At 40.5% G+C, this 26,273-nt stretch overlaps 1 protein-coding gene across 3 annotated transcripts in view; it reads right to left on the reverse strand.

Annotated features, from left to right (window-relative positions):
* CHRFAM7A (CHRNA7 (exons 5-10) and FAM7A (exons A-E) fusion) overlaps positions 1–25,730 on the reverse strand; it is a 41,996-nt gene extending 16,266 nt beyond the window's left edge. Inside the window, exons 1-3 of one of the 3 annotated variants that reach the window (XM_075764290.1) lie at positions 25,242–25,728; positions 23,981–24,120; positions 1,658–1,702 (exon numbers count right to left, since the gene is read on the reverse strand). In XM_075764290.1, the coding sequence (XP_075620405.1) occupies positions 1,658–1,702; positions 23,981–24,120; positions 25,242–25,296 (240 nt within the window). In that variant the 5' untranslated portion in view covers positions 25,297–25,728. Of the gene's footprint in view, positions 1–1,657; positions 1,703–23,980; positions 24,121–25,241 lie in introns of all 3 variants that reach the window. The other 2 variants (XM_075764288.1, XM_075764289.1) reach the window with 2 other exon arrangements.
* Positions 25,731–26,273: the final 543 nt, after the last annotated feature.

A 26,273-nucleotide genomic window follows, 5' to 3' on the forward strand; every position in this document is an offset into this window, starting at 1 on the left:
TATATTTGACAGTTTCAATCTTACTGTGCAACAAGCCTGTAAAATAACATAAGCTAAATGCTTCTTCCATGTCAACTTTTCTTTGTGAATAAATGGAATAGCCATGCTATGCTTTGCAGGTCATCAAAATAGTCTTTCATTTGTTTCCTAAGGCCCACCACAATGTAAGAGAGGTGCTTTATAAAAAATGTTACAATAAAATAAAAAGAATACATTTAAACTGAATAAGCTCATTAAAGAAACGGAAAGGTGTAAAGTTTCTGTGGAAGCAGCATGCTTCTTTTGAGTAATAAAACTCATCTGTAAATTTTACTTAACCCAAACAGTTCAGTTTCTGTAATACAGATGGAAATTAAACTAATGGCAAATTCTCATCCTAGCTGCTATAGTAGGGAGAAAGCTCCCCATATCACCCCATCTTTGTAAAGCACACACTTATGGTAGAAATGTTTTGTGGAAGCATTAGGAGCCTACAGTAGTCAGCATGGTAAGAAGCATCTTATTAATTCTAAGTCTTAGTATTAAACTAATGAAAAAAATAACCAAGTCACAATAAATCTGTGTAGGCTCCTTTGCTTAGGAGCAGCTCTCTCACTAGTTAACCTTACAGAGAAAAGAAATTCAAAATATTCTCACAAAGTTCTTGAATATTCTATTATAGGTCCCATTTATTAAAAAGTGAGTGAAACTTACTACTGCCCAGCAATGCCTGCCGTGAGTTAATGGGGGCAAAGTTCTCTGCTCTGCTATCTAGTGAGGGCAGTAGGTATGGTTAAGTAATAAGAGGGGACATGAAATTCTGTGACAACTGTAGCAACTAAACATTTCAACAAAAGGTAAAATAAAGCTACTGTTTGAATACCCTATGTGGGCAAAACAAACTGGGAAACCAGGACAAAGTATTCTGTTCCCAGGTGAACATTATGAAACTGCCCTGATGTTCCAATACCTGTTTTAGTCGTGTAACTGAGATACAGTGACATAAAAAACCTCTCATGTTCACAGTTAACTTCTGATGACAGCCTATGTTTAAACAACAACATTTTGAACAACATGGGAACAGCATGGCTATTTTAATTAAAATCCTCTTGCAGTTTCTTGAGGAGATAGACAGCAAAGCAAGTAGGATGGCAGAGACATTCAGTGGCATTCAGACAGTGGCAGCAGCTCTCAGGAAATAATGTACCTCTTTGGAATAATTTTCCCCCTGTATCAGAGGTACCATCTGGTGATTTTCAGAGTGCTGATCAGGACAGCTATTAGAGATGAAATGCATTTCTTGCATGTATAGTTCTCTCTCACAATCAAATGATTTACCACAACATAATGGATTTGTTGAAATGGGTGACAAGGCACTTGCACCTACAGTTACTCTACCTGGGACTCATAGGACACCGGTATCAAGAGTTTAGGGTGATAAATCAACTACAATGAGTTAGTAAGATGTAGTGACTCAAATTCTTAAAAGTTTTCAGAAATACCTGACACAACATCAAGACCTAAATCTCAGCTTTACAGTTTTCCATTTGGCTTAGCTTTGTCCACTATGCAGCAAAATACAGAACAAAAGCTTAAATTTTCCTAAAATTCAACACCCTCACCAGATTAAACTCAAAGACCAAAGGGGGAAAAAACCATACTTGGTTTCAAAACTCACCATTTGTAGCCAGATGTTTGTTGTTAATACTTGATTCTTTTCATCCTGAGAGGAAGGAGAAGGGGAGGAAGAAGACAAAAAAAAACCCCACAGCTTAGTACCAAACAGTTAAAACAATACTGGTAAATATCTTTGACTCTTATGAAATAGCCAGTTGTACTAAGGTACCTTTTAAGCAAAGGGAATCATTGCCTCGACCTTACTGCAACTGAAGTTTTCACAGGTACTTTTTAATGTATTTCATATTACCACAGTCAATCAGACTGTTTCCTGAGGGTATCCTTCTGCCAGACTCTTCCCTGGGGCTCATTCTTTAATCAAGAATCTCAAAAGGCAAAGCAGATTACAATAGGGGTTGCCTGTTTCCCCTCTGTTAGGAGCAGCCTTCTCAATAATTAACTTTACACACCAGACATATGCAGGTAATAGAAAAAATATTGAACAAAGAAAGTGTAACTAAGCTCAGATGATGTGTGTTGAGGCCATATTGAGTGGCTTCTTAACAGGCACGTAGCACCACTGATATTGGTGGAACTATACAAAAAGTGTTGCATCATCTAAACTACAAAACTGTTGTCAAGGCAGAACATTATTCTTCTGCCGGGAACAAGTCCAATTTGAAGGCCTTTCCCCTTGCCTCCTGTGACTATTTGATGTAAATTCAGGTAACACAGTAGGCATCTTAATGCTGCAGTTAATTAAAGAGTTTAATTCTTCACTCCTCAGACACAGGAAAACATTGGTGACCTTATTTCTGTAGAGGTACTGTATCAGTATCCACCTGGATTGTGTGAATCTAATGGAATATACTATATATATACTCAGTATCACACATTCTCCAAACTGAACACACAATCTCTGTCCCAACACCAAAGTTTCACTTACAGTCTAAGGAGGTGTCATAGCAAGTTTCTGTCACCTGTACAGCAGCAACCATCAGAGTTGCTCATACATCTAGACTTCTGAACTTAAGTCTGTCACTCTTGAACTTAAATGTTGCTCCTAAATGCCCAATAATGGCAAAAAAAAAAAAGTTTAATTACATTTCATTTTAAAAAAGGTTTCTTTTTTTGATAATACTCTTTACTAAAGGTCAATACTCTTTACTCTTTTGCTGTTGTTTGGTGGACTTATAACTGAACAAAAGTCCTGAGAGACCTTTAACTGAAGCCATTTTGGAGCAGCACAATAATAAAAGGTTACACAGCACGTAAAATCAAATACAGTGCAAGAGACAATGGTATTTTTAAAGCAAGTGAAGCCTTTTGAGGAGCAGCATCAGTAAATGTATGCCAATGTTACTAGGTCATGTATAATCACAACACACAGACAAATAACAAGATTTTAAGTAAAGATGGGTATTGTGCATGAATAAAGTCTGCTCTCAAATGCCCATTTGTATCTTCCTTAAAAATTACAAGTAAAATAAAAAATATAAGGAAGTACAGACTACAGCTAGTGATTCAGCAGTTTTCCTTTCTATTTTCTGCTTAATTACCTCCGTTAACCTTACTTTTTGAAAACTATCTCAAGTGAACAACTCATTTAAATGGCATTCTGGGGAAACAGGTCTCGTTAACCCATTGGTTTCAGGAACACATTATTAAGCTGCATTGAATTAGCATGCTGAAGGCATTGCTGAAGATGTCAGCCAGGCAAAGCAGTAATTAATTTGCAATAGCAGCTGTTATTCTCTAGCCGTACAAACATGAATTTAGTGCCTCTCTCAAAAACCTGCTTATAGTGTTCGAGCACAACAAAACTAGTTTGCATGGGATCTTTAATTCATGAATGAAGAAACAGTCCTTAAGAGATCATTCATATCACCATGAACTGAAGTATATTGACAAGTGTTGCAAATTAAGGACATGTAAAACCTGTATATGTTTCTATTCATCATAGCCATTTTTAGGTCAGATGTCAATACCACCGATGATAACACTGTTAGAATTCTGATACCATTTTCTCAAAGCTCTGTGTGCTGTCCCAGATGAATGTGACAAGTTCCTATAATGCAATGTTCCATCTATTGTACTTGAGCAAAGCTGAAAGCACCACTGCGGTGTGGTTTCTCTGCAGGGCAGACAGTAGTGTTGCTTTGCACAGGCGTGGCTGGCTACTCAAAGGTACAGAGCAATTCAGAATCCATTATATTGTGGGAAGCTTGTTTCAGGACTATTAGCTGAATGGCATGTACTCCTGCATGGTTAAATTCTGAGTTAAACTCACATTTTATTCCCAGTGTGATCTCTTTCCACACATGAATGGCCCCAGCCTTACATTAGTGATGTTTCAAAAATTCCCTTTTCAGTAGCAGGAAAAGATTTTACTAAAGCTGGAGTGCCACTGATGCTTAAGCTAATGATATGCAGTGGGGATTTATTTTGAAGCCCTGAGCCCACAGCGTAGTCAGATGAGCTATTTTAGGAGTACCAGAAAGGAGCTCTACTATCAACCAGCACACCTCTCGGAACCAGGCTAGAGCACCATCACTGAGCAGTCAAACTAGCAGAGCTGAGAGGGACTGTAGACTTTTAATCCAGCTGTGCTGCTGGAAGAATGATTCAGCTGCCGGCCACATTGCCAGGCAGCTGGGCACATGGCAGAGCCATCGCAAGTTTGCCTGCAGGAGACTCTGCAGACGTATTCTGAAAGCCAAGAGTTATTCTGAAATGTGATCTTTCACTCAAACCTTGCTCAAAGAGGGTATCCTGAGAGTAATAACTCAGAAGTAACTTGTGCAGTGAAGACAAGCCCTAAGTGAAGATGTACCATGCTGTTTTCCTGGAGTTTCTTTCTGTTATTTTAAGCGTTTAGAGCCTGAAAGAGTATATTTGAACAAAATAACTCCCACTTGGATCACTATATTTAAGGTTCCATCAGTGTTTGAATCATAAATCCCATCATTACTCCTCACCTATAAAAACATTGTTGCATGCTGAGACTTGGTTTATAGCAATTTTTTTTTATAGCATTTGTTGGAGTAAATGGCTTCCAACATTTTAGTCATTATTGGATTGACTCACCCATCACTAGAGGAAAGATTCTGATTTTAGAGGGTTTGTCCCTCTCCATGATCCCAAAAGGAGCTGATGTAAGGTGGGGCAGGAGACATCCTGCAGGGTTTGTCCCGGCTAGGGGAGTTTTTTTGGACGCTGTTTGAAAAGTATTACAGCAAACTACATTAAAACTGGTTTTTCATCAGAGTTATGCAGTATTTCCCCATAATATGATGGGTGGGCTTGAAATGCTTTGTAGAACTTCATCAGTTTTTGTCACTTTGCAATATTTTGTAAACACTTACAGAAAAAGTGTTGAACACAAAAGCAAGGCAGTTCCTATTCCAAACCTCTTCTACTATAAAGAGGCAAAGAAAAAGGACTTCACTGTATATTCTGAGATACTGGGAAAATTAGTCCACGAATGAGACCAGAAACTACATCATGTTGTAGTTTGGATTGGTGTGGTTTTTTTCTTATATCAGCTATTTTATGTTACTTGCTCTTCAGATAGTACTGGCCAAGTAGCACAGCTAATGAAGAGCTAGGTTCCATTCATGCAGTGGGAGGTGGATGGGAGGCTACTTTGCTCTACTTGATTCCTGACTGTAGTCATGATCTGTGAGGGCAGATGGCAAATTGCTACTGGACTGCTTATCATAGTATTTTATGGCAGTGTAGTTAATGAAGGGAAAGTAGCTGACATCAGGAAGACTTGAGTGGTCCTTCATTCACTTTTGAAGGTACAGGTAACAATTTCTGCAAGTTTTTGAAAGGAATTGCACTGTCTCCATTCTTCCAGTTCCCATCTCTGGTTTTGTCTGTCTTTTCAATTTAAAAAGTCTATCAGACTGTCTTCACCCACCTTTGAAAACACAGTATCAGATTCTCACATTATCCTTCTCTTACCCTATGTTCAACAGAATATATAAAAGAGATGAAAATTTGATGATGCTTTGTGAAGGGCATTAGCCTGGACATTACAGACTTTGTAAGGAACATTATCTGCTGATTTTGAAAGGGATGTCAGCACATCTAGTATCCACACTAGAAAAGCTATGCAACAAAAAGCAAGCGGAAAAAGAAGTAACATAAGCCTGCATGCCTACAGACTGGCATGCAGACAGTGACATGCAGCACCTAGCAAGAAACACATACTTCCCAGAAGACTTGTATAAAGGGATGTCTTGACTAAAATCTATTAGCTGTAATTCTTGCACTTCAAATCCAGATTCTTTATTTTTACTTGGTTGAATCTCACCTAACTTACAGAAAAAGTAATGTCTCTTTGAAGCGGGCTTCAATTACCATGAACCTTAATAAAAGAGTTTGCAGAAACATTTTAACACATCCCTTGTTATAGCAATAATGCTAGGTTCCTGATCAGTACCTTGTAACAAGACTGAAGTTAATAATTGTAGTCTGAAGTTAAAAATGGGCTGGCAGCCAGCGAGAGACATGTAAGGCACTCTCTATATAGATTTTCATTTTTATTTGCTTGAATGTCATCCTACTGAAACCAGCAGGTTAATCAATTCATTAGCTCTTATCTCATTGTCTCAGCACTTGCTCATTACACATCCTTAACATCTGATCCACAATGTCAAATTACTAGCACCTAATGACTTTTTTCCCCACATAATTTAAAATGCTGTTATGTTTAATTTTTGCTTCACACAGCTTGGGGTTTTCTTCCTCTTCCTTTTTAGAGTCATGTACTGAGGTCACTAAACTATATAAAGTGAAAAAGCCTGAATTCTTATAGGATTAGTACTGAGAGAACGTGCTGGAGGGCGAGTTATGCAGTCATAAAATGGCCAGTTGACAAAAGATTGATGCTACAGCCATACTTTAGGCAGCCATAGTGACATGATGAATCTGAGCTCCTCAAAACTTATGGGGAGTAGAGAAGGGGCTGGACTCCTCCATTCCTGCACATTGTGCTCGTGCACACCAGCACCCTGTGTGGCTAACCTCCAGGAAAGGCCAGAGTAGCATGCGGTCTCCAGCTTCACCCACCTGGAACCCATCAGGAAACACCATAGTGACCTCACATGCTTTGTAACACTAAGTCAACATGGGCAACTATTGCAATTATTCTCACCTCATGTGCCAAAGTTAATGCTAAACTTTTGCATTAAAGGTGGCTCAAGGCTTCTTAGTGGTGCAGGCAAAATTGAATTTTGTTACCTAAATTAGGTAACAAAGTTACCTAAAAAGTTACCTAAAAAAAGCCAACCTGAAGCTTCTGCAAGGATGCTGAAATGAAAACTGCAGCTGCTTGCCAAGGACTACCCTTAGTCATCCATGGGTGGGGGCTGTAGCTGCAGCAAGTCTTGATCTTGAACAATGTAGTAGATGGTGCAGAGTCAGGCTGCCCCATAATGGGTGCACATTTGTTACCCCTGAAGCCTAAGGCACCACCTACATTGCACCTGCAAAATGCAAGATTAATTAAAATGCAAATTGGGATGGAATTAAAGAATGTTTGGGGGTTTTGCATAGGAATAAAAAGCTGCATGGGGATTTAGCAATGTAAACCAGGGGGTTTTAGGCAACATAAAGATGAAGAAAAAGGCAGTGTACAGGATTTGTGAGATCAAAGAGATTTGAACTCCTGATGCTTCTTCCCTACCTGACTTCCCTTTCACCAGAAAAGGAACAGGTTAGTGCAACTACTCTTCACTTCTCCAGTAGTCAGCAATATACCTTTTTATCATAGTAAAATGTTTTTGACTCAGCTTACAGCACATATTTACAATTATGCAGAAAATGCTGTATAAACAGGCTTTATCAATTTAATAGTAATAATGATAATAATCATACAGGATCCAGCATGTGAGGCTCAACACCAGGAACAGGCTACAGAATGTTTCTGATTTCTTGAAAATAGATGCCAAAAGTGCAAAATAATTCAATAAAAAGTCAGAAGTGGAAAATACAAATTTTCATTGTTTCAGTGCATTTTCCTTGAGACCACTTCAAACTTAAACATGCACTGATATTTGGTGTTCTGGCTTTTGCCATATCAGTGAGGTTTTTTTATATAAAAAGAGAGCTCTAACATCTATGACTTAATCTTGTAGTGGTACAGCATGCTGCTGGGAAGCAACACTCCTTCAAAATTATAGCAACCATTGCAAATTCTTTAAACACAGTTCAAGATTATGTGGTTTACTACACAGCCCAGTCAGCACGGTGTGCCAATTCTGCATGACGTGGCCTTGGGCTTGTGCTTGCCTTAGGCCAGCTCCCTTTACATCAGCTGCTAACTTGCCCTGATTCAGTTGGTGCTAAAAACCTCCTGAAAGTTGGTCTTCATTATTTCATACTCAGCCACTCCATGCTGCTAGTGACCTTAGTGAAAGCTGAAGGCATTTAGGACATCACCCTTTCTTCTTTTCCACATTCTGCTTCAAAGCCAAATTCAGCCCTGGGGCACCTTGACTGCTAGGATGATATGTTACTCTGTGACTTTCTCACCTTCCAGCTCAGACTCTCTCTCGCTCTTTCAAACCTTTAGGGATCAGGTATTGCAGCCGTGCTCGGGCTTTAGCTAAATATCTCCAGTAGCATTGTGGTGAGTTTTGCAGTTATATCTCTGAAATCCAGCCTGAAAATGTCTTCCTTACCTTGTGTGCTTTTTGATTTAATTTCTTCTAGCTTTTTTTAATCAAAGAATTAAATTCTTAAGGCAACCCAAAATGTGAGTAGTTAATTAAAGGGAAATTTGAAAAGAAAACTTCTTTTCTATTGATCTCTTAGGTTTATTAGATTTGTGATGGATGGCATATGAATTGCTCTTCATACTGTATGTGCTGAAGGTTTTTGTGAAATAGAGAACTGCTCTGTGGAATTGCTCCTGACTGAGGAAAGCAGAGTTTTGTTGCTGGAGATAACACAGACTGGCACAGATTGCTGCCAGTATCCGTTTTTATTTTTTAAGAAGGCTGACTTTGGACTGTAAATTCAAAGAGGAGCAAAGCAATAAATGGCTATTCTGGGACTAACTGAAATACTTGAAGTTATATGGGAAACAGACAGAGTTTCCCTGTAAGGAGACCCTTTCCTCATTCCCACCCCTAGCGCCCACTTTCATTTGTGATACAGTGAGTAAAGTTTATTGAAGTACCCTAAATCTCTAGACAGGAACAATGCAGGGCAAATCTGTGGCATATTCCCAACACAACCTGCTGTCCTAAGCACTCTCCATAATCTTGAAGGACAGAGTGGCAGTGCCAATCCCAGATGCAGTGACAGTTCCTTTGGTTTCTATTTGAATTAAAAAATCAGCCTTTTCACATCATCTGCTGAAGGGTGCAGCAGAGCCAAACAAGAACCTATGCTAGAATGTACAGCTGCGAAGGAGAATGCAGCTGAAGAGTATTTGTGAAAGAGCTGAATCATCCAATGCAAAGTGTTTGGGCTAATGACTGGTGTATATATTGGCCCAATTTTATAAACAAATTTATAAATATTTGTAGGAGAGGGCCACTGTTAATCCAGTGATGTTTCCTGCATGAGACAGGTGGGATTAAGGTTTGAGTCTGCACTCTCATTCTGTTTATTTATTCTTGTTTTGTTTCAGAACCATGGCCTACATTCAGTGATTCCTCTGTCTGGCCATATTTACTAGAACTCTCTCCTGTACAAATTAAGGAGTGGGCCACACTTACTAGAAATAATGCTGGATAAACCAAACATTCCAACTTCAGCTTCCTCTCTTTAGCAGACAGCACTCTGTGACAGCCAAGACCTCATCTTGCTATTGCTTCAATTCTGTGCAGCTTTTCACCTTCAAAACATCACCTATCTTTGTAAATGTTTACTTAATCAGAGTGTAATGTTTAAAGTTCAAGATATGGAAGATTTATTTCAAAGCAATACGTACTTATGTCATCTTCCTTTGAAATGCACACATCCAGGCTGGCCTACATATATATGTGTAATGTCATTTTCTTTATTAACCGGGCTGTGGAGTAAAACAGTGCCAGCACTACTTGAAGCTAGCCAGCTGTACAGCTACGCTGTACTGGGTCTAACTTTTGGGTATTACTCTTACAGCGTATGATACTTAGTATTTGTAGAGCATTTTCCTGTCTCGACAGTTTGTAAGTGAGTCCCATCAGGAACACGTGAAATTGTTCAAACTACTTATTATCTTTTGGGGGGGGGGGGTAATGAATTGTTATAAGTGTGATTAAATTAGTAGAAAATCAACAAATGTTTTTAAAAAAAATTACTTTGTAAATCTTCCTTCTAACTTATAAGCACATTATTTTCAGCAAATTAAACACAAGGAAAACGGTGCCTAGCTACAAATAACAACGCAACAGCGCCAAATGAATATTTACAGCACTGCTACAAAACTATTATATAGCATTACAGATTTCAGCACTGCTATAAATATCCTTAGCAGTACAGTCTTTGCACACAGCTATACAGCTCAACGTGTAGCAGCTTAGACTGCCACATCTGCTGACATTAGTTCCAGATGTTTTTATGTGGTAACAAGGACAAGCAGAAAAGACAGTTCCTGCTGAGGAACAGAGCAGAAATAACGCAGAGGGTTACCACAAATGGAAACAGGCATCTGCTGTTGGGTGCAGAGGGCTCCTGGGACAGGGTATGCAGAGGCACAGGCTTTAGCCATGCTGAAGCCCATTACGGTGAGCTCGTGGTTTCATGTAGTGGAAACCACAATAGGATGGTCTGCAAGTCACTGGGTAACGCTGGTGAGAAATGGCATCCAGCAGCTGGGAGGAAGGGAATGGGAGAGGAGGAAAGGAAATCTCCTGGTGTGAGTGGTGGAGAGATGTCCTGAGCACTAGACCAGCTACAGTTTTGTTCTGTGTTAACACTTGAGCCCGCACATATTTAATACAAGGTTTGCTATGAGCTTACCCACAGTTACAACTCAGACTTAGTGACTGTAGACCTTGACCTATGTGTAAGTCTAAAAAAATACGGAGATTTTCAGGTCTGTGTTCTGCATGGGTATTGAAGCCTGGAGTTCACCTTTCCCATGCACTCTTCAGGTGCACAAGGAGACAAAAGAGTGAGGAAGTAAACCTGAATACAACAGACAAGCATGCTTCTGCTAATAGCTAAAATTCTGTGATAGTTTTAAAGGTTTCTAGAGTTAAAATGCTAAAATGCATTCTGTGCTGCTGGGATAGGAGTAGATGCTCATTTTTGGCCTTTTAAATAAAAATTAGAAAAATGTAATTTGAATTTTACCTGGGTTAAGGTTGAGTTTGGAGTGCGAGAGGAGGAGTCTGATTGCTTTGCTTAACTTAATTCAAGTGAAATTCTGAGGGGGGTTGTTTGGTTGTTGTTTTTTCCTAGTTGTACCGTGTGTGCTATATTTTCCAAGTCTGAAAAACTCCAGTGGTTTCTCCACACCAACTACTCTCATGTGCCTTTGCAAGAAGCATTTGCTCTCTCCCCACCTACTTTATCTTGCTTTAAAAGATAGGCAGAGTTTGCTCACAACATACACGGGACTTCCCAGGTGGATACAAATCTTACACAGCAGAAGAGCTGCTGGAGAAAGAGCATAGAAGAGCCATCTTAACTCTGGGCAGAGCATTTGCGTGAGGAGGCTTATTAAAATGTGGGAATGAGTTTCTCTTCCATATATACTCTGACAAAGTCTAACAGTCGTGCTTGCCATTGACTGCAATAGGGTTTTGTCCTAGCAATGGGCTTGAGATGTATTTTCACTGAGTTTCACAGAAAAGAAGCGGAGATTATAAATATGTGTAAGAGCCTCATGATGTACCATTTCTGTTACCATGGGGACATAATTGTAATAGCAGTATTTTTTCTTTTTTTTTTTCAGTACATCATTGTTAACAAGAGATTGTGTTTAGATTTGAACACATTCATCTTTGCAAAGACAAGCAGGGATCAGGTGTATGAAATGAGCAGAGTACAGCATAGCTAATAACATACTTCACAACTGGTGTGGAAAAATATTCTTTTGAAGAGCAAGAGGGGGAGGTTGCATTTTTTCAAGTTATCGTATGAATTCCCATGATTCACTGTTGTAGGTTTCAGTCAGTTCAATTATTAAATACAGCATAGAGCTTAAAGTGCAGTTACACTTACTGCAAGCGTGCAAAGTAATAACTGTGTTCTGTTGTTTTATTTACAAAGAACTTGATTCCATTGTATTCCATGGCAGACTCCCATTGAGAGGATTGAACCGTGAATTACTGTTAAATACTGGCTCTAGGTGCTGATTAGCATTGTCAGTCTGACACAGATAGGCAGATTTGGTAGTTCCAAATGCATGTTGGGATCTGGGAACTACCAAGCATTCCACAGGCTAAGAGGGAATAATAGAGCCCCCATAGCCCCACTCCTTAGTGTTAAAACTAGAGGGAATCAAAGCTTTTGAACTTGATTTATTTGCCTGCAGGTTAGCTGCAAAACATAGAAGTTGAAAGGTCAGATTGTTACACCTGGATGTAATGCCAGGACAGCATTGTATCAAAGGATTTGACTCTCTTTTCAGTCTTGCTGATCAACCTTAAGTCATATTTGACTTTTTATTAAGCCTTTCTCCTAAAAATGTTCAGAAGTCATATGGAAATGCTATTATAGCATATATATTTAGCAAACTAAACTGAAAGGAAAGCAGGTGATGTCTTCAAGGAGACAAGAGAAAGTTATGGGAGAACAAGGAGTTGAACACAAAGTTGTCTCTTCCTCTCCCTTTGTGTGATCAGAGCACACAGCTCCAGCACCAGCCTGCTGCTGGCATTCTTCTGTTTTTGTGGATAACAGCAACAGAAATTTCCACACCTGACCAGGGCATGTTGTCCATGTTTTAGCATCAATTCACATGCTGAAACTGCAGAACCTTTGAGGAACACCAGAACCATGGAGATAGAAGCATCTGACTAGGACACAACCATGAGGAATAGCTCTGTCTACTACAAATGGACATAGTTAAAGCTAGCTTCAGAGGACCAGTTAGCAAAGTGCCATTACTCTTCCCAGACAGTCTAACTATACTATCTTATCTCCATCTTTCAAATCCCTGTGATACGTAACACAATCCATTATCCTCAATGTATTGGGGTCTCTGTTCAATCTAGGATAGAGCACTGACATCACCATGGCAATTAAAAAGTTCCCTCAAGAAGGGTATAGTACCAAATACATTGCTTATCCTGCCAAACACCTCTGCAGCTCTTGACACAGAAGTATTACAAAACTACCTTAAATCAGGAAGAGAGGATGAATCAGCATTACAGAAATTCTAGTTATTCCTTACTCTACATCCTCTGAGGGACAGGTTTGAGAGTCCTCTTTTACAGGGTCTTCATTTTGAACTTTCCCTAAATATCCATATGGTCCCCACTTCTTTTTAATGCCTGTAAAGAATCACTGACAAAGGTACTGAGAAACCATGAACTTGGCTGAGAGGAATATATTGATGAAAATCAACTGTGTGTCTCTCTCTTCACAAATGCAACAAACGTCATGACTGAAATGTCAGAACACCTACACAGTCCTTCAGGCTGCTGTTTTCTGCAACACAAAAGAGCAAACTCTCTCCTATGAAAAGAACACCTCTGTCTGCTGGAGTCAGAGGTGGAGTGAACACTCCAAAATCTATAAAAATGTTTATTTGAATTTCTTCAGCTCAGTGAGTGGTTCAGTCAAACTTCCCAGTGCTCATTATTTTTTCTGTCTTTATTCTTGCATTTGCCTGCTTCTTTCCTCTCAAATACTTAACCAACAGAACTGTGTAGTTATTGAGAGTAATTATGGGGATGCCAACCACAGAAATATGTTAATACTCATGGCTGAACACAGAAAACAAGCCAATAAAAGTCCAAAGTAGTAGTGCTGTATAATTAAACATGTGCGTAGGTCCACCAACTCTGCACATGGTTATCGATTGTCTTCCCTTCAGGCTACTCCATCATGAGGATCATGTAAGCAATATGGAGGTGTCATTATAGGCTCTGCAAATACGGCTTCACATCACTACCAGAGGATTTTGGAGACATTCAATTAAAAATTCAAAGTAAATTAGTTACCACATTAAAAATACATTATTTAAGTAATTAAAAGTCTAAGTGAAGTTTAAAAGATTTCTTTTTCTATATAAGCGCTTGTACATATATTCTTCCTGCTGCCAACCCATTGTGAGTTCTTCTTTTTTTTGCCTTTTTTGTAACTCAGAGATTTATTTAGATTGGGAACAGTTGGATTGTTTAGTACTCTATTCAGGCGAACATGGTGAGGAGTTCAGGAGAAACTGAAGAATTCACATCTGTATCATCTAAATTTGAAGTAATTAACATTTGAATGTTTCTATGTTAATATACGCTGTTCATAGATAGAAAAGTGTTTGCTTACAATCCATTGACAATACTTTGTTCAACTGCTGTCAGCACTATTAGATTTGTAAATTACTGAAAACTTTTTATAGTGTGTGCTTTTCTGAGAGAAAAGCAGGCACTTTATCTGCACAGCTCTGACAATACAGCCGTAAAATGAAACAGAGAACAGAAACAGAATACCACCTACTTGATTGTTCAAGAGCCATGGCCAAGCAGGACTACCACTTAAAAATATTAAAACACAACCGGTAATCTCATCTAGTCCCCAAGCTCCTCTGGTAACACAGGTGCTCCTGGGGATGGTGTTAGAGGTTAGGGGCATTGCTTTGGCAGCACTTCCTGGCTTCCCTTGCCACCATTCCTGATATTGCTGCAGCTCCTTTCCTACCAACTGGTGGACCCACACAGATCACGTTACAGGAGCGGGGCAGAGGCCGTGATGGTTAGGTGTGGGTTGCTTGTCCCCAAGTAATTCATCCAGCCCACGGCACTTCCAGAAGCCTTCCCAGAAAAGAAATAGGTATGAACTTGGGTATTAAGTAGTGACCTGATGTATTGTCTGGTACTTGAATATGACAGAAATATCGCCATTTTAAGTGTATATATTCTCTAAAAAAAAAAAAAAAGAGAGGAACAATTCTGTATATTACAGGGAGCATATTCCTTTCAGTCTTCAAATTTACGTGAATTAAAAGCTTTGTATAAGAACAAGTATTAGTTAGCCAGACCTGACTCCCAGAAAGTATCTCTTGTGCTGTAGCTTTGTTTTATTAGCTGATTACTGAGGATTAGTAATAATTACTAGATGATGTGACTTTGCAAATTCTGTTGTTCTAGTCAGAAGTCCTGTGTAAAATGTGAAAGCTTTATGTTCTGGTCCCTGTACTCTACAGCAATCTGTCACAACAGAATCTATTTTCTAGGGCCTCGATGATACTTTTCACAGTAAAGATGAAAATCCCCTTCATTGCAAGTGCCATACCAGTAGATGTCTACCCACTTTTTAAGTTAATGGGGCATCCATACCAATGTAGTTAGAAAACAAAGAAATGAAGTACTGAGCTTTTATGATTCATGCTGATTATTTATATCACAAAGGATGAGAAAAATGTTCAAGAAGCTGCTCTGCTTTACTCATATTAAAAACCAAACAAACAGAAAAAACCCAACTGATTTGTATTACAATTCCAAAGACCTCTCCTGTGGAAGCAGAAAGCAGAACAAATGTTCTGATGTTCACATACAATGAACATCTCTAATGTTCTCCAGTTAACTATTATCAGGAGGTTTTTTATAGCCTTTAGTTAGTCCTTTTTTTCCTTCCTGCAAACTCCCTTAAATTAGTTTAAATTCATTGCTTCCCATTCCATCCTACAGAATATAGACTGTGTTTAAAATATTTTTCCAGATCTAATGCTATATAAGACGACTAGGTAAAAGAAAGAAGCTGAAGGAAAAAATAGTCCAAAAAGCCGGAAGATATTTGGAAGCACAGAAAAAATGGACTAATATCACAGAAATAAGGTTGCAGTTTCTCTTAGTATATCAGTATCTCACCACAGTAGGGTAGGGAGAGGTGTTGTCCGCTTGTTAAAATAGATCCATTTTCAGAATATTTTAGACTGTTATTTGAAAAGATCTGTTCTTCATATTTCATGAGGAAGCAGAGTACTGTTTTCTGTTATAATCCAGTAACTTTTGTAGGTATTAAACTAACTAAAAATATCGGAAAGCATATCCCAGCACTGTACCAGTTTTCTAAACTCTCAGAAATAAATCATGCTAGAACAGAAATGGCTCCAAGATGAAAGTGAAAATAGTTACTCTTTTTAGCATGGAGGGAATAAAGATCAAGCAGCAAAGTGAGAGGAAAATAAAGGTTGGAGAGACTTTCTAATGTACACAAATGAATGCTAAAAATTAAAAGAATAACGCAGATTTGATGAGCTTCTGCCACAACCATTGTCTGCAAAGAGGCTGCTGAGGTTTGATAAACAGCTTAGGAACTTCTTTAGCACCATTTCTCAATGAGTCTCTTGATTTGGTTGCTTTATCCATCTTTCCAGATTTTTTTTTTTTTTTTTTTTTTTTTTTGTGGGGGAGATGTTTGTTTTATAGTCTCTTTCTTTACAGAAACTGTTCTGCTTCTTTGAATGACAGCATAATTTTCTTTTTAAAATTTCAAGATATTTCACATTACTATCTTGCCTGGTGGGTCCAGGGTATTTGATCGGAAATACTGAGTTGCAGATTCTTATGCAGAGGCTTTGCTAAGCACTGTATGTAAGTCACTGAAGTCAACAGTATCACTTACACTTTGTAAAATGAAACAAGGACGAAAGCCCTTGAATATATAAATCTAAGTCATGCAAGTAACCAAGGGCAATGTAGGATGAGCAAACTTTGACTGAAGTTTGCATGCTTTCATATTTCCTTTGGTCTGCACAAGCAAATTGAACAGCCTAAAGCAACAGGATTTCTCTTGAGATTCTGCTGCTGCTTACTACATACAAACAACTATTCAGCACTTTCATTTTCCCTAACTAGAAATTAAAAAAAAGAAACAGGAGAAACTGGAAAATAAGTGAAAATTGTTGTGTAGTAAATAATTTCATTAGCTAGTAACTGTCTGGAGGAACCATGAAAGATTCCTGACTAAATGGTGTTACACAACATAAGAACTTGAATATTCATGTAGATGAATAACTAAATGCAACTTTCTTAAAAAATTACTAAATGTTGATTCTTCTGCTAGAAAAAAAAAATAAAATAATTTATAATTGGAGTTGACCAAAATGGACACATATTCATCAAAATGTTTGTCACCCTAAGTCTTGCTACAGAAGTTACAAGATAAGATAGTATTGATCCAGCATTTTCCCAAGTTCAGCAACTTGGCTCAGAGAGATGGAACTAGCTTGGGGTTTTGCTAAATATATGACAGATTTTAAGTGAAGAACCACCACGGGTAGAGGTTTGTGAGCAGTTTAAGCTAACCTAAATCCAAACTAAGTACAGGTCATCTAGAAAAATGACGACTCAAAAAATTGATACAGCTAACTGCTCAGTCCCAGAGACACTGGTGCAAGCCAAAGGGGCAGGAACATGAGGCCAGAAGTTAGTGAGATCATCTCTTTCAGCAGCAGAGTGCTGACATCAACTTAGGACACTCACTAAATGGTGCCCCAAGTTCCACATAGAAAGTGGTATAAATTCTAAATACAAACCACAAAGCCCCAGAACACAGTAATGTTTTCAACAGCTGCAGAGTAAAATTGCTGAAATTCCTTAGAAAAATCTAAGATGACATATTAATGAAAATTAATATCAGAAAGCCATTGGTCTGATCCCAACGCAGTAATTCTTCTAGTCTTAACTTTAGCATTTTTATGCAAAAGTTTTATTTGACATTGTCTTGTACACTTCAGCAGTTATTGTGACATGAATGATTCTGATATTAAAAGAATCTAGTCTATCAAAATATAATTAGGTTGTAAATATTTTGGAACAAAGATTATCTTTTCAGCTGTGTTTACATATTATCTAGCACAGGGAGAGTCTGACTGTGACTACAGATTATAGTTGATGGAATGATAAAAATAACACAAATATCTGCCCTCATACAGAGGCAGTACTGACCTGTCTTTGGTTCCAGTTAAGGAAGCACTTAGGCATCAAATTGTACTCATTCGATCCAACCAAAGCCTCCAGCAGACGGATTATTTCCCATGCACCCAAATATTTCTTAAAATATAGTACCCAAAATTCCATGCAATTTAGGCTTTGGGAAAAACAAAACAAAACAAAAAACCATGCATCAAATTGGGTCAAACCAGTCCTTTTACAAGAAGACAATGTTAAATTCTAGTTTTGCCCTCAGTATTTTCTAAGCCCCTCTCAAACTTATGTCATCTTCAAATTTACTAAAAATATTACTTCTTCTGTCTTCCAGGTGAAATGAAATGAAAACACTGAGTCAGGATAGGTTCCTGGGAAATCTCATAATGTAAATCTCACCATTTGGACAGTGCACCATTGACAACTACACTAAGATTTTCTAACCAGTTCTGCCATGTAGGTTTACCAAGGCTTTATTCTCTATTTTTTTGCTGAGAGTGTTATTCAAAAAGGCTTTAGTAAAGCCAAAATACATACCTTGCTGCAAACAGTCAAGAAATCTGGTGTACTTCACCAAAAGTATCTTCATGCCATGTAGCCAATTTTGTTGAAGAAGGAAAGGTGCCTCATTTATCTCAAAGTGTTTTTTTAGTGTTGTTCCCAAGTTGGAACATAGGAAGTTATGCTTAGATGTTAGGAAAGCAAGACTACCATGATGATAGTTGAATACTGAAACAGGTTGCCCAGGGAGGTTGTGGAATTTCTCTCCATGGAAGTGTTCAGTACTTGACTGGACACAGTCCCAAGTAACTTGATCTATTTAGACATATTTGGAGCAGGAGGGTGGACTAGATGACCTCTGGAGGCCCCTTCCAAACTAAAATAAGACTGTAGGATTCTTCTACTTGTTTAGATAGCAGTAAAAATTGAGTTTAAACCGTCACTGTATATCTCAACGTATTCCAGTTCTTCATGTCTGTGTCTCTAAGCAGTAATTTGCAGTGTAAATGTATGATCATTTTGCATTCATTTCTAAGGTTTCATCTTCTGACTTTTGGGGATGGAATTCCCTCAGATACATTTCTCTTAACTCTGTTAACTTACAGTAGATACAAATATGTCTGTTGTAAAAATGTCAGGCTAGGCACAAAATTAATGCCTTTGTGATCGCTATATTTGTTTTTCCAAGCCATTCACTATTCTGCGTGAGATGCAGCCAAGTACGGACAGCACTGCTGCTGTGTCTATTCTGTGTCTATTCTAAACCAAGAAGCAGTGACTGAATATTTTCCTCTGATGCTGTTATTAGGATGGATGTTACAAGAGAAAATAAGAATGTTAGAAGGTGTTTGCCTCCACATAGTCTTTAAAAAAGTGGCGGCTGTTATTTTATCCAGTATGGAAATTATATCAGCGTATTTCAAGAATCTGTTTCTCAAAAATGCATATGCTGGATGTTTTTTCTAAGCGTAAAGTTAGGTTCCTACTCCTTGCCAACACTGAAATACTAGACAGGCAGAGGCCAAAGACTAGCTTTTTGTGCACGTAGTGGGGTTTCCATGAGGTGAGATGTAGAGAAAAATAAGTGACCTTGGCCAACATACATTACAATACAGACAATACATTAGCCCGTCTTCTTCTCCTGCCACTAAAGTATGCAGATACCCTTAGTATTTGTTTGTTAAGATTTTCCTTCTATGCTTACTCTTAAATTTTGTTTAGTTTTCTTAAGTCAGCTATTTCCAAACATTTTCTGATTCGGATCCAGAGAGATGTTTATCAGCCTATTTGTTCAATATAAATTGCTTTCCCACAAGGAGTTTTGAAACAAGATTTCAGCAAATCAGAGAGGAATTAGGTTTTTTTCATTTCTTTCATCAAATTGCTCAGCATTTCTCATTTCCAGAAAATTGAAACAAACAATTATAAAAAGCAAAAGAAACATCTTATTCCATCTTCTGATACTATAACTCAAATGTCTTTGAAGAGCACTTCTGGCCAGTTGGCTGTCTCCACTTTGTTTTCACTTCAGGATGATTTAATTGCAAGATTGTTTGCAAAGGTTTAAGAGCAGTGATTTTTCTATTAAGGAATACGGGAATAAAGCAAACTGAAAGATACCTAGGATCTCTCTCTTGAAAATTCTTATTAACTTGACACAGAAGCTTTTTTTTAAGTCTACTCCTTTCCAACCTCTTTCTTTTCTTTTTGCCCTCCATCCTCTTCCACCTAAATTCCATCTTTCTTCCAAACTCCTTTGCTGTCTCTCAGGTCTACCATGCATTCCCACTTCTCTAGGCACTCCCCCGCTTTCCTAGCTCTCCTCTTCAATCATGTGTCCACAAACTGCATTTTTCTCATGCTGCCACTGTTTCCCCTCCCCATTTAGCAATACCTTGTAGAATTTACTATGCCAGCTTGCATTCTCATTAGACAATTCATTAACTCTGTTTTCTAGTGGACTGAACTAAGTTGGGGCAATCGGCACTTACAGGTCCCTCATTATATAGTCCTGATACTAGCATGCATATTAATATGCAATACCAATAAAAAGAAAAACATATCTGTAAGCATAGGATAGAAATAATTGCTACTTTTAGAAGGAAAGGGTTAAGCTAAAAATACACAGTAGGAAATATCCACTGTCTTTGGAAAAGGTTTCATATACTGTCTCCCCTTTCCTATCAGCAAAGTCCGAGTGGAATGGAAGAGACTTCAAGTAAGGAACAGCAGCAGCCAGAATCTAGCCTGGCTCTCTGTTCTGGCAGGGATTTGACAGATCTGCTCCGGATAGGTCTAACTCCCAGTACAGCTTGTATCAGCTGAGAAGCCATTAAAGTGAATATATAAACTACAGGAAAGTATGATGGTGACATGTTTTGTTTCTAGCTTGTTAAACCAGTAATTGTTATTGCAAGTAGCTGTCATTCCCACCAGCATTTGCTTCATGTTGACAATGAAGAAAACTCATTTGTTTCATAGTGTGAAGCTTAATTTACTTCATGGTTGGTTTCTTTCTTTGCCTGTCAATCCCAGATCTCTGAGGAAGAAATGCAGTCAGTTTTATAGCAGGCAGAATGAGCTGTAACTAAACTGCCAGTACAAAAACTATGGCTTCTTACTGATTATGAAGGGATTTTTTTTGGAAGGCACATAGGATCAAAAACTCCCTTTTGAATCATATTAGCCAAGACTGCAAGTGATTCACTAGACACAGAGTGGCTAGTGATCTGCGGATATCTGCCCTTCAGTTTGTATGGGTTTTAATTAAACTTGACAACTCTGGAAGAAATTAACTCTATGAAGTTGACTGCCTGCTGGCCTTTAGCCATTTGTTTCTCCAACAGCCAGCTGTTCGTACTATAACCATAACCATGTCAAGGACATGGTTACAGCCATGTCAGGAGTGTGAGGAAGAGACAGCCCCACTATTAACTCATAGAAATGCAAATGACACCTTTATAGTACAGATGAAATTTAAGTAGGAAAAAAGTCTCATGGGCATTCAGCTTATTCTATTCAAGAAATGTTTTTCATGACATAAACAAGGCTTCTGTAAGCTATGTCATCAGTAGGAGGGTTTGGCCATACAACAAACCTCTCCCAGGGTGGTTAATAGTTTAAAACACGTTAGCTTAACATATTCAAGCCAAATATGTCTATATAGAATGACATCAGAAGTGCAGTTTCTGAAAGCTGGGGAAAAAATTGGTCTGTTCACAGCCCTGTTTTATTTTGGATCAAAATGCCTTTTCGAACTCTCCTGTTCTGAAATAAGTCTGAAATGAATTGTATGTAGTGTAGTGCTAACAGTAAGAAAACTAACCAAACAACAATTCCCCTGCTCCTCCCCAGCATCAGGGCTTTTATCCTGGTCATCAAAATAAAGCAAGCACTAGAGAAATGTTTCCTGAACACACAGTTGTACAGAGAGTTGTACCAAAATCCTTTGGAGGGGACCATACTGTCCAGTACCAAAGCAAAAGTTCCTCCGGGAGCTGTGAGAAGGCACATATGCAGCAGAAGGTCACTCCTCAAAAGGGAGTTACAGAAGAAGGCCTTGTAAATTAAGTCCATGGTTGGGAAGGGGTTTTATTGAAGCCTGGTTTAAGATTCAGATGAAGCATCGTGTACTGTGTTGAGTTCTGCAGAGATACATTAAAATGTGGAATTTTGCTCAGTTCGAGCAGGCCTTGAACAGACTGGCTAAGCTTTCCTGAACATATTGGCCTATTACTATCAAAGATAAAAATGTCACTAAAACCAGAGATACACAGAATGTATAGCTACAACTGGAGACTCCAGCCAACAGGAGCTGCTGCAGAAGCCACTAAGGGGCCTGATACACTGGAAAGAGGAGCTCCATCACACAGATGGTGTGGAGCCAAGAGAACTGAGTGGTTATTTCTCCCCTGTCCTCCACATTCCCTTGCTGTGCATGGCAAAAGACCTGTGAAGGTGTGAGCCAGCAAAAATAGCTGCAGCAGTAGCCCAGATGGGGACCTTCAAGCATTCAGACCTTTGAAGCACTGTCTGTCCCATGCTGCCCTTCATTCTCTTCACTTCGGTTTCCTTCTCTTACTTTCCTCTGACCTGTCCTGTCCTCACGACTCCCACTGCCCATCGAATGCCTCTTTGTGTCACCTTGACGCATTCTAAAGGAATCCAATTTGAAGATGAATCATGAAATTAATATATCCCTTATTAACATAGTAGCATTCATTCCTTTTGTGGTGTTCCTTGCTTTCACGCTTTTTCTCTTGTCTCTGATTGTCCCAAGGCATTCTTGCTTCCTTGTCTATTTAGACTGAGTCTTTGTACCAGGAGTCACCTACTACTTGTGTCTGCAGAGTGTTCAGCATGAGGAGATCTCATTTTTCAAAATCTCTAAGCCCACCCATAATAGGCATCATTATTAACAAAATCATGCCCACACACAGTTAGTAGGATGTTAGTGTCATCTGTTATATCAGCCCAGTGGTACAGGCTTTTATCTCACATCAAAGTTTTGGTCCAATCCCTATTTTGGCTGTCCTCTCCTAGCTCTCAAGTGCCCGTGCAGTACAGCCACAGTCTGCGTCGAGTTTAATCTGCCAGCACCTTTTGAAATTGTTGCACTCTGCATAACTCATATTCTTCCCTCTCCATCGTTCAAAGAATATATGACTCCATGTAGCTTCTGTTCTGCTCATTGGTATCACATATATTAAAACTCAACTGCTGTAGACAAGGATGGGACTGACATATTTTGCTTGTTGGCTTTAGTGGTACTGACACTGAAACAGCTCACTGACTACAACTGCCTACTCCCACTTTAGTAAATATCACACTGGAAATACACATCCTAGTTTTTACCTTAGGTCTAATAAATCTAAAACTTGCAAAAACATGCATAGAAACTACGAGCATTTAAGCCTGCAGAGTTGTGCGTGTGTGCGTGCGTGTGTGTGCGCTGACCTTTAGATACTAAATGAGCAGTGTCTGGATTTTGGCAATTGGCAGCTTGTAAGGGAACAGAAAGCAAGCCACTTGTCATGAATAATCCCAGCTTTCCTTTTTTTAATTTTGTTGTGTCCGAACGTTAAGTATCTGATGGAAAGATAATGGCATTTTGAGGTTAACTAGTAGTTTTAAGTAATTAACTTCTTTATTAGTGGCCATAGCTAGTTGAATTGAGTAAAAATAAATACTGAAAACCCACTTACATGTAGAGTTTGATCTCTGTGCCACTGTGACAGAGTGAAGCTTGAATTACTCACATATGAACCCAAGAGATCCTACAGTCCATTTTACAAGCCTGACAAGCACTCGCAGGAATATCTATTGATATACCAAACAAATGCGGTTGCAAATAGAGCAATTAAAATTTAAGCATACAGAATGTAGCAGTCTTGTCTAAATAAGATAAGAAATAATATAACTTGGATTTTGGCCAGGACACCCCCTCCCTCTCCAACCCCCTATCTCCAAAATAAGTAGTTCTTTAGTGACCACCAGAAATCAAGAACTTTGTTTTTGCATACCCCCCACCCAGACTACACTTCTTGTTGGTTCTAAGTACAGTTAAGGATCCAAAAGGCAAAGTATGCAGTTTGAGCTTCACTTTAAATATTTCATACCACTAAGAAGGTTGGGAAATATTGACAAGAGATCTAAGAAAGAGGCAGACTTTACTTTTAAGTTTACTTCTTTAAAAAGGCAGTCAAAATTTGGCATTGTGTCTTGAATTATTTGTGCTTTCCAATATCTTGCAGACTTTCTTTGTTATCACAGATCTCCATTCTGGGAAGGAAAAATCCATCCTCTTAAAGAAATAGTTTCCTAGAAGGTTACAGACTCACCACATCCATGATCTGCATGAGGCTGAGAGTGAAATAGACAGTGAGTGGCTGGGAATCATTTGCAACCGGTCGCTCCAGAGGGTTGTAATTTTTCAGCAGCTCCTTATAAAGCTTCCTTTGGAACTCTCCTTGCAGGGACTCTTCGAGCACAGGAATAAATAGGTAAATAATTAGGATTCTACATCAGAAAGCAAAGCTAGGACATATGCTCTTTTCCTGCTATCAGATATTATATATCTATTATTTTACCTGCTGCATTCTCAGAAAAATGCCACTGTAATTCATATAGCTACTCCAGCAAAATCTTATCGCAAATGTATCACTCTTCCATTCATCCCAGCCTGTAAGGGGGATTCGCTCTTTGATCATTTCTTGGCTGGCCAGAAGTGATAAATTCTAAATGCTAATGGTGCTTTGTCAACATATGCACCCTTTGGTCCAGCAGCAAGCAGTGATGAAGAGGAAATACACTACCCGTATTTTGACACCTGTCCTGGCATAGCTATAACCAGAAAAGCAGAGCACAGATACGGCAGAGGGCATCAGCAAGACAGTGGGAGAAAAATGGCCACAGGTTAGACGGATTCCTGCTCTCAGACTGCTTCGGACTGAGAACTCTTTAGGGCAAGTATTCTCCACTTTGCTCTCTGTTCATGCAGCTACGAATAAAGTGGGCATATGGGGTTCCTGGCAGAGATGATAGGCACTACGTTAATATACGTGATAATATTGAGGGATTTCTGTCCTTTTATGCCTCAAATCCAGGGAGGGTCTTTATTCTGCCATTGTCTATGGAGGGAGAGGGAGAAGGTCCACATGGATGGAGCAGAGTAGACCAGGGACAGAGGCAGTTTCAGAATGGAAGGAAATCTGGGTCAGGGTAGGAACAGGTCCTCTGGATGCGAGCCCTCCCTGTCCCTACTCCAGGCGGACTTTCCTCTCCCCTCTTATTTTCTGGTCCTGAACTCCACCACAAAAAGCCACAGCCTCTGCCCTGAAGCAACTACCATTTAAGTGCCTTGGCGGAGTTCGTTCCCCTATTCCCATTGCTCTGTCCATCTCCCACGTCCCTTCCCGGCAGCTCCCAGCGCTGGCAAGCCCACAGAGCGGCCCGGGACCCGCCGTGCCGCGGAGGATCCAGGACAGCTTGCCCCTGCCCTCCCGTCCGCCCCTGCCGCATGCCGCCCCGGCTCCCGGCGCCTGCCCGCGGAGCTGGCGCTGCCCGGAGCTGGCAGCCCGCAGGAGCACGGCGTTCACTCACCGCGCACAAGCCCCGCCGCCGCGAGCAGCCACACCGCCAGCTCCTGGAGGCCCATTCCGGGAGACGCGGCGCGGCCGGGGAGGGTGACAGCAGCAGCGGCTTCTTCCGCCGCCAAGCCTCGTCAGCCCCAAGCGGCGCGGGCAGGGGCCGAGCAAGGCTGCGGAGCGGGCCGCGCCGCGGATCCGGGCCGCTGAGAGCCGCCGACGCCCCGGGGACCTCCGGCAGCTCGGCCCCTTCCTGCGCCCGCACCGGAGCTCGCCTTACGGCGCTGCCGGCTCAGGCGGAGCGGAGGAATGCTGACGGCCCGCCTCCGTGTCCTGCCTCTCCGCCTGATGGATTTCCCTCCCTTCCCTAATCCTTGAGCGTCCCCGGGCCGCAGGGGAGGGAGCGGAGCCGCTCGCAGGCGGCTACCGAGCCGGAGTGGTGCAGCGCGCTGGGCAAAGCGGCCCCGGCATTATAGAGAGGAGAGCGGGGGGCAGCCCCATCCCCTGCTGGGCAGCCGCACCCCGCCCGCATCCCGCAGCCCTCCCCGCCCGAGCCCTGCCAGCTGACGCCCTCCCGCAGCAGCCGGGGCTACGGCGAGGCGCGGGGTGCCAGCCCATCCCGCCCGCGGGACGGGGTCACGAAGGCTGCTCCGGACGGAGGGGGAGCCAGCCTTGCCCGCGCTCGCCGAAAAGCCAAAGGGCATCAAATCCCTGAGGGCCACGGAGATGCCCTCCCAGTGCCCCTCACCTCGTCAGTCCAAGCGTTCAGTTATTCTCCTTTGCCATCAGCAGCGGTTGCTGCTGTGAAAGGCATGGATTAGCCCAAAGGGCAGCAGAGTGCCCCGGGCAGGATAGCCACTGCCTGGGGGTGGTGGGGCAGCTGGAGGGGAAGGCAACTAGGGTGGGGATCCAGGGCAGGGCCAGTCCCTGCTTGCCTTAGCCAGGAATTTGTCTTTGGTCACATTTTGGGGAGGAGCGAGATGGGCAAAATGATGTTGCACACATGGCTGTTAAATCCGCAGCAGAGATGCAGGGCTGGGGGCTCAGG

This window comes from Balearica regulorum, chromosome 12 (assembly GCF_011004875.1).
Source record: "Balearica regulorum gibbericeps isolate bBalReg1 chromosome 12, bBalReg1.pri, whole genome shotgun sequence".
Lineage (NCBI taxonomy): Eukaryota > Metazoa > Chordata > Aves > Gruiformes > Gruidae > Balearica > Balearica regulorum.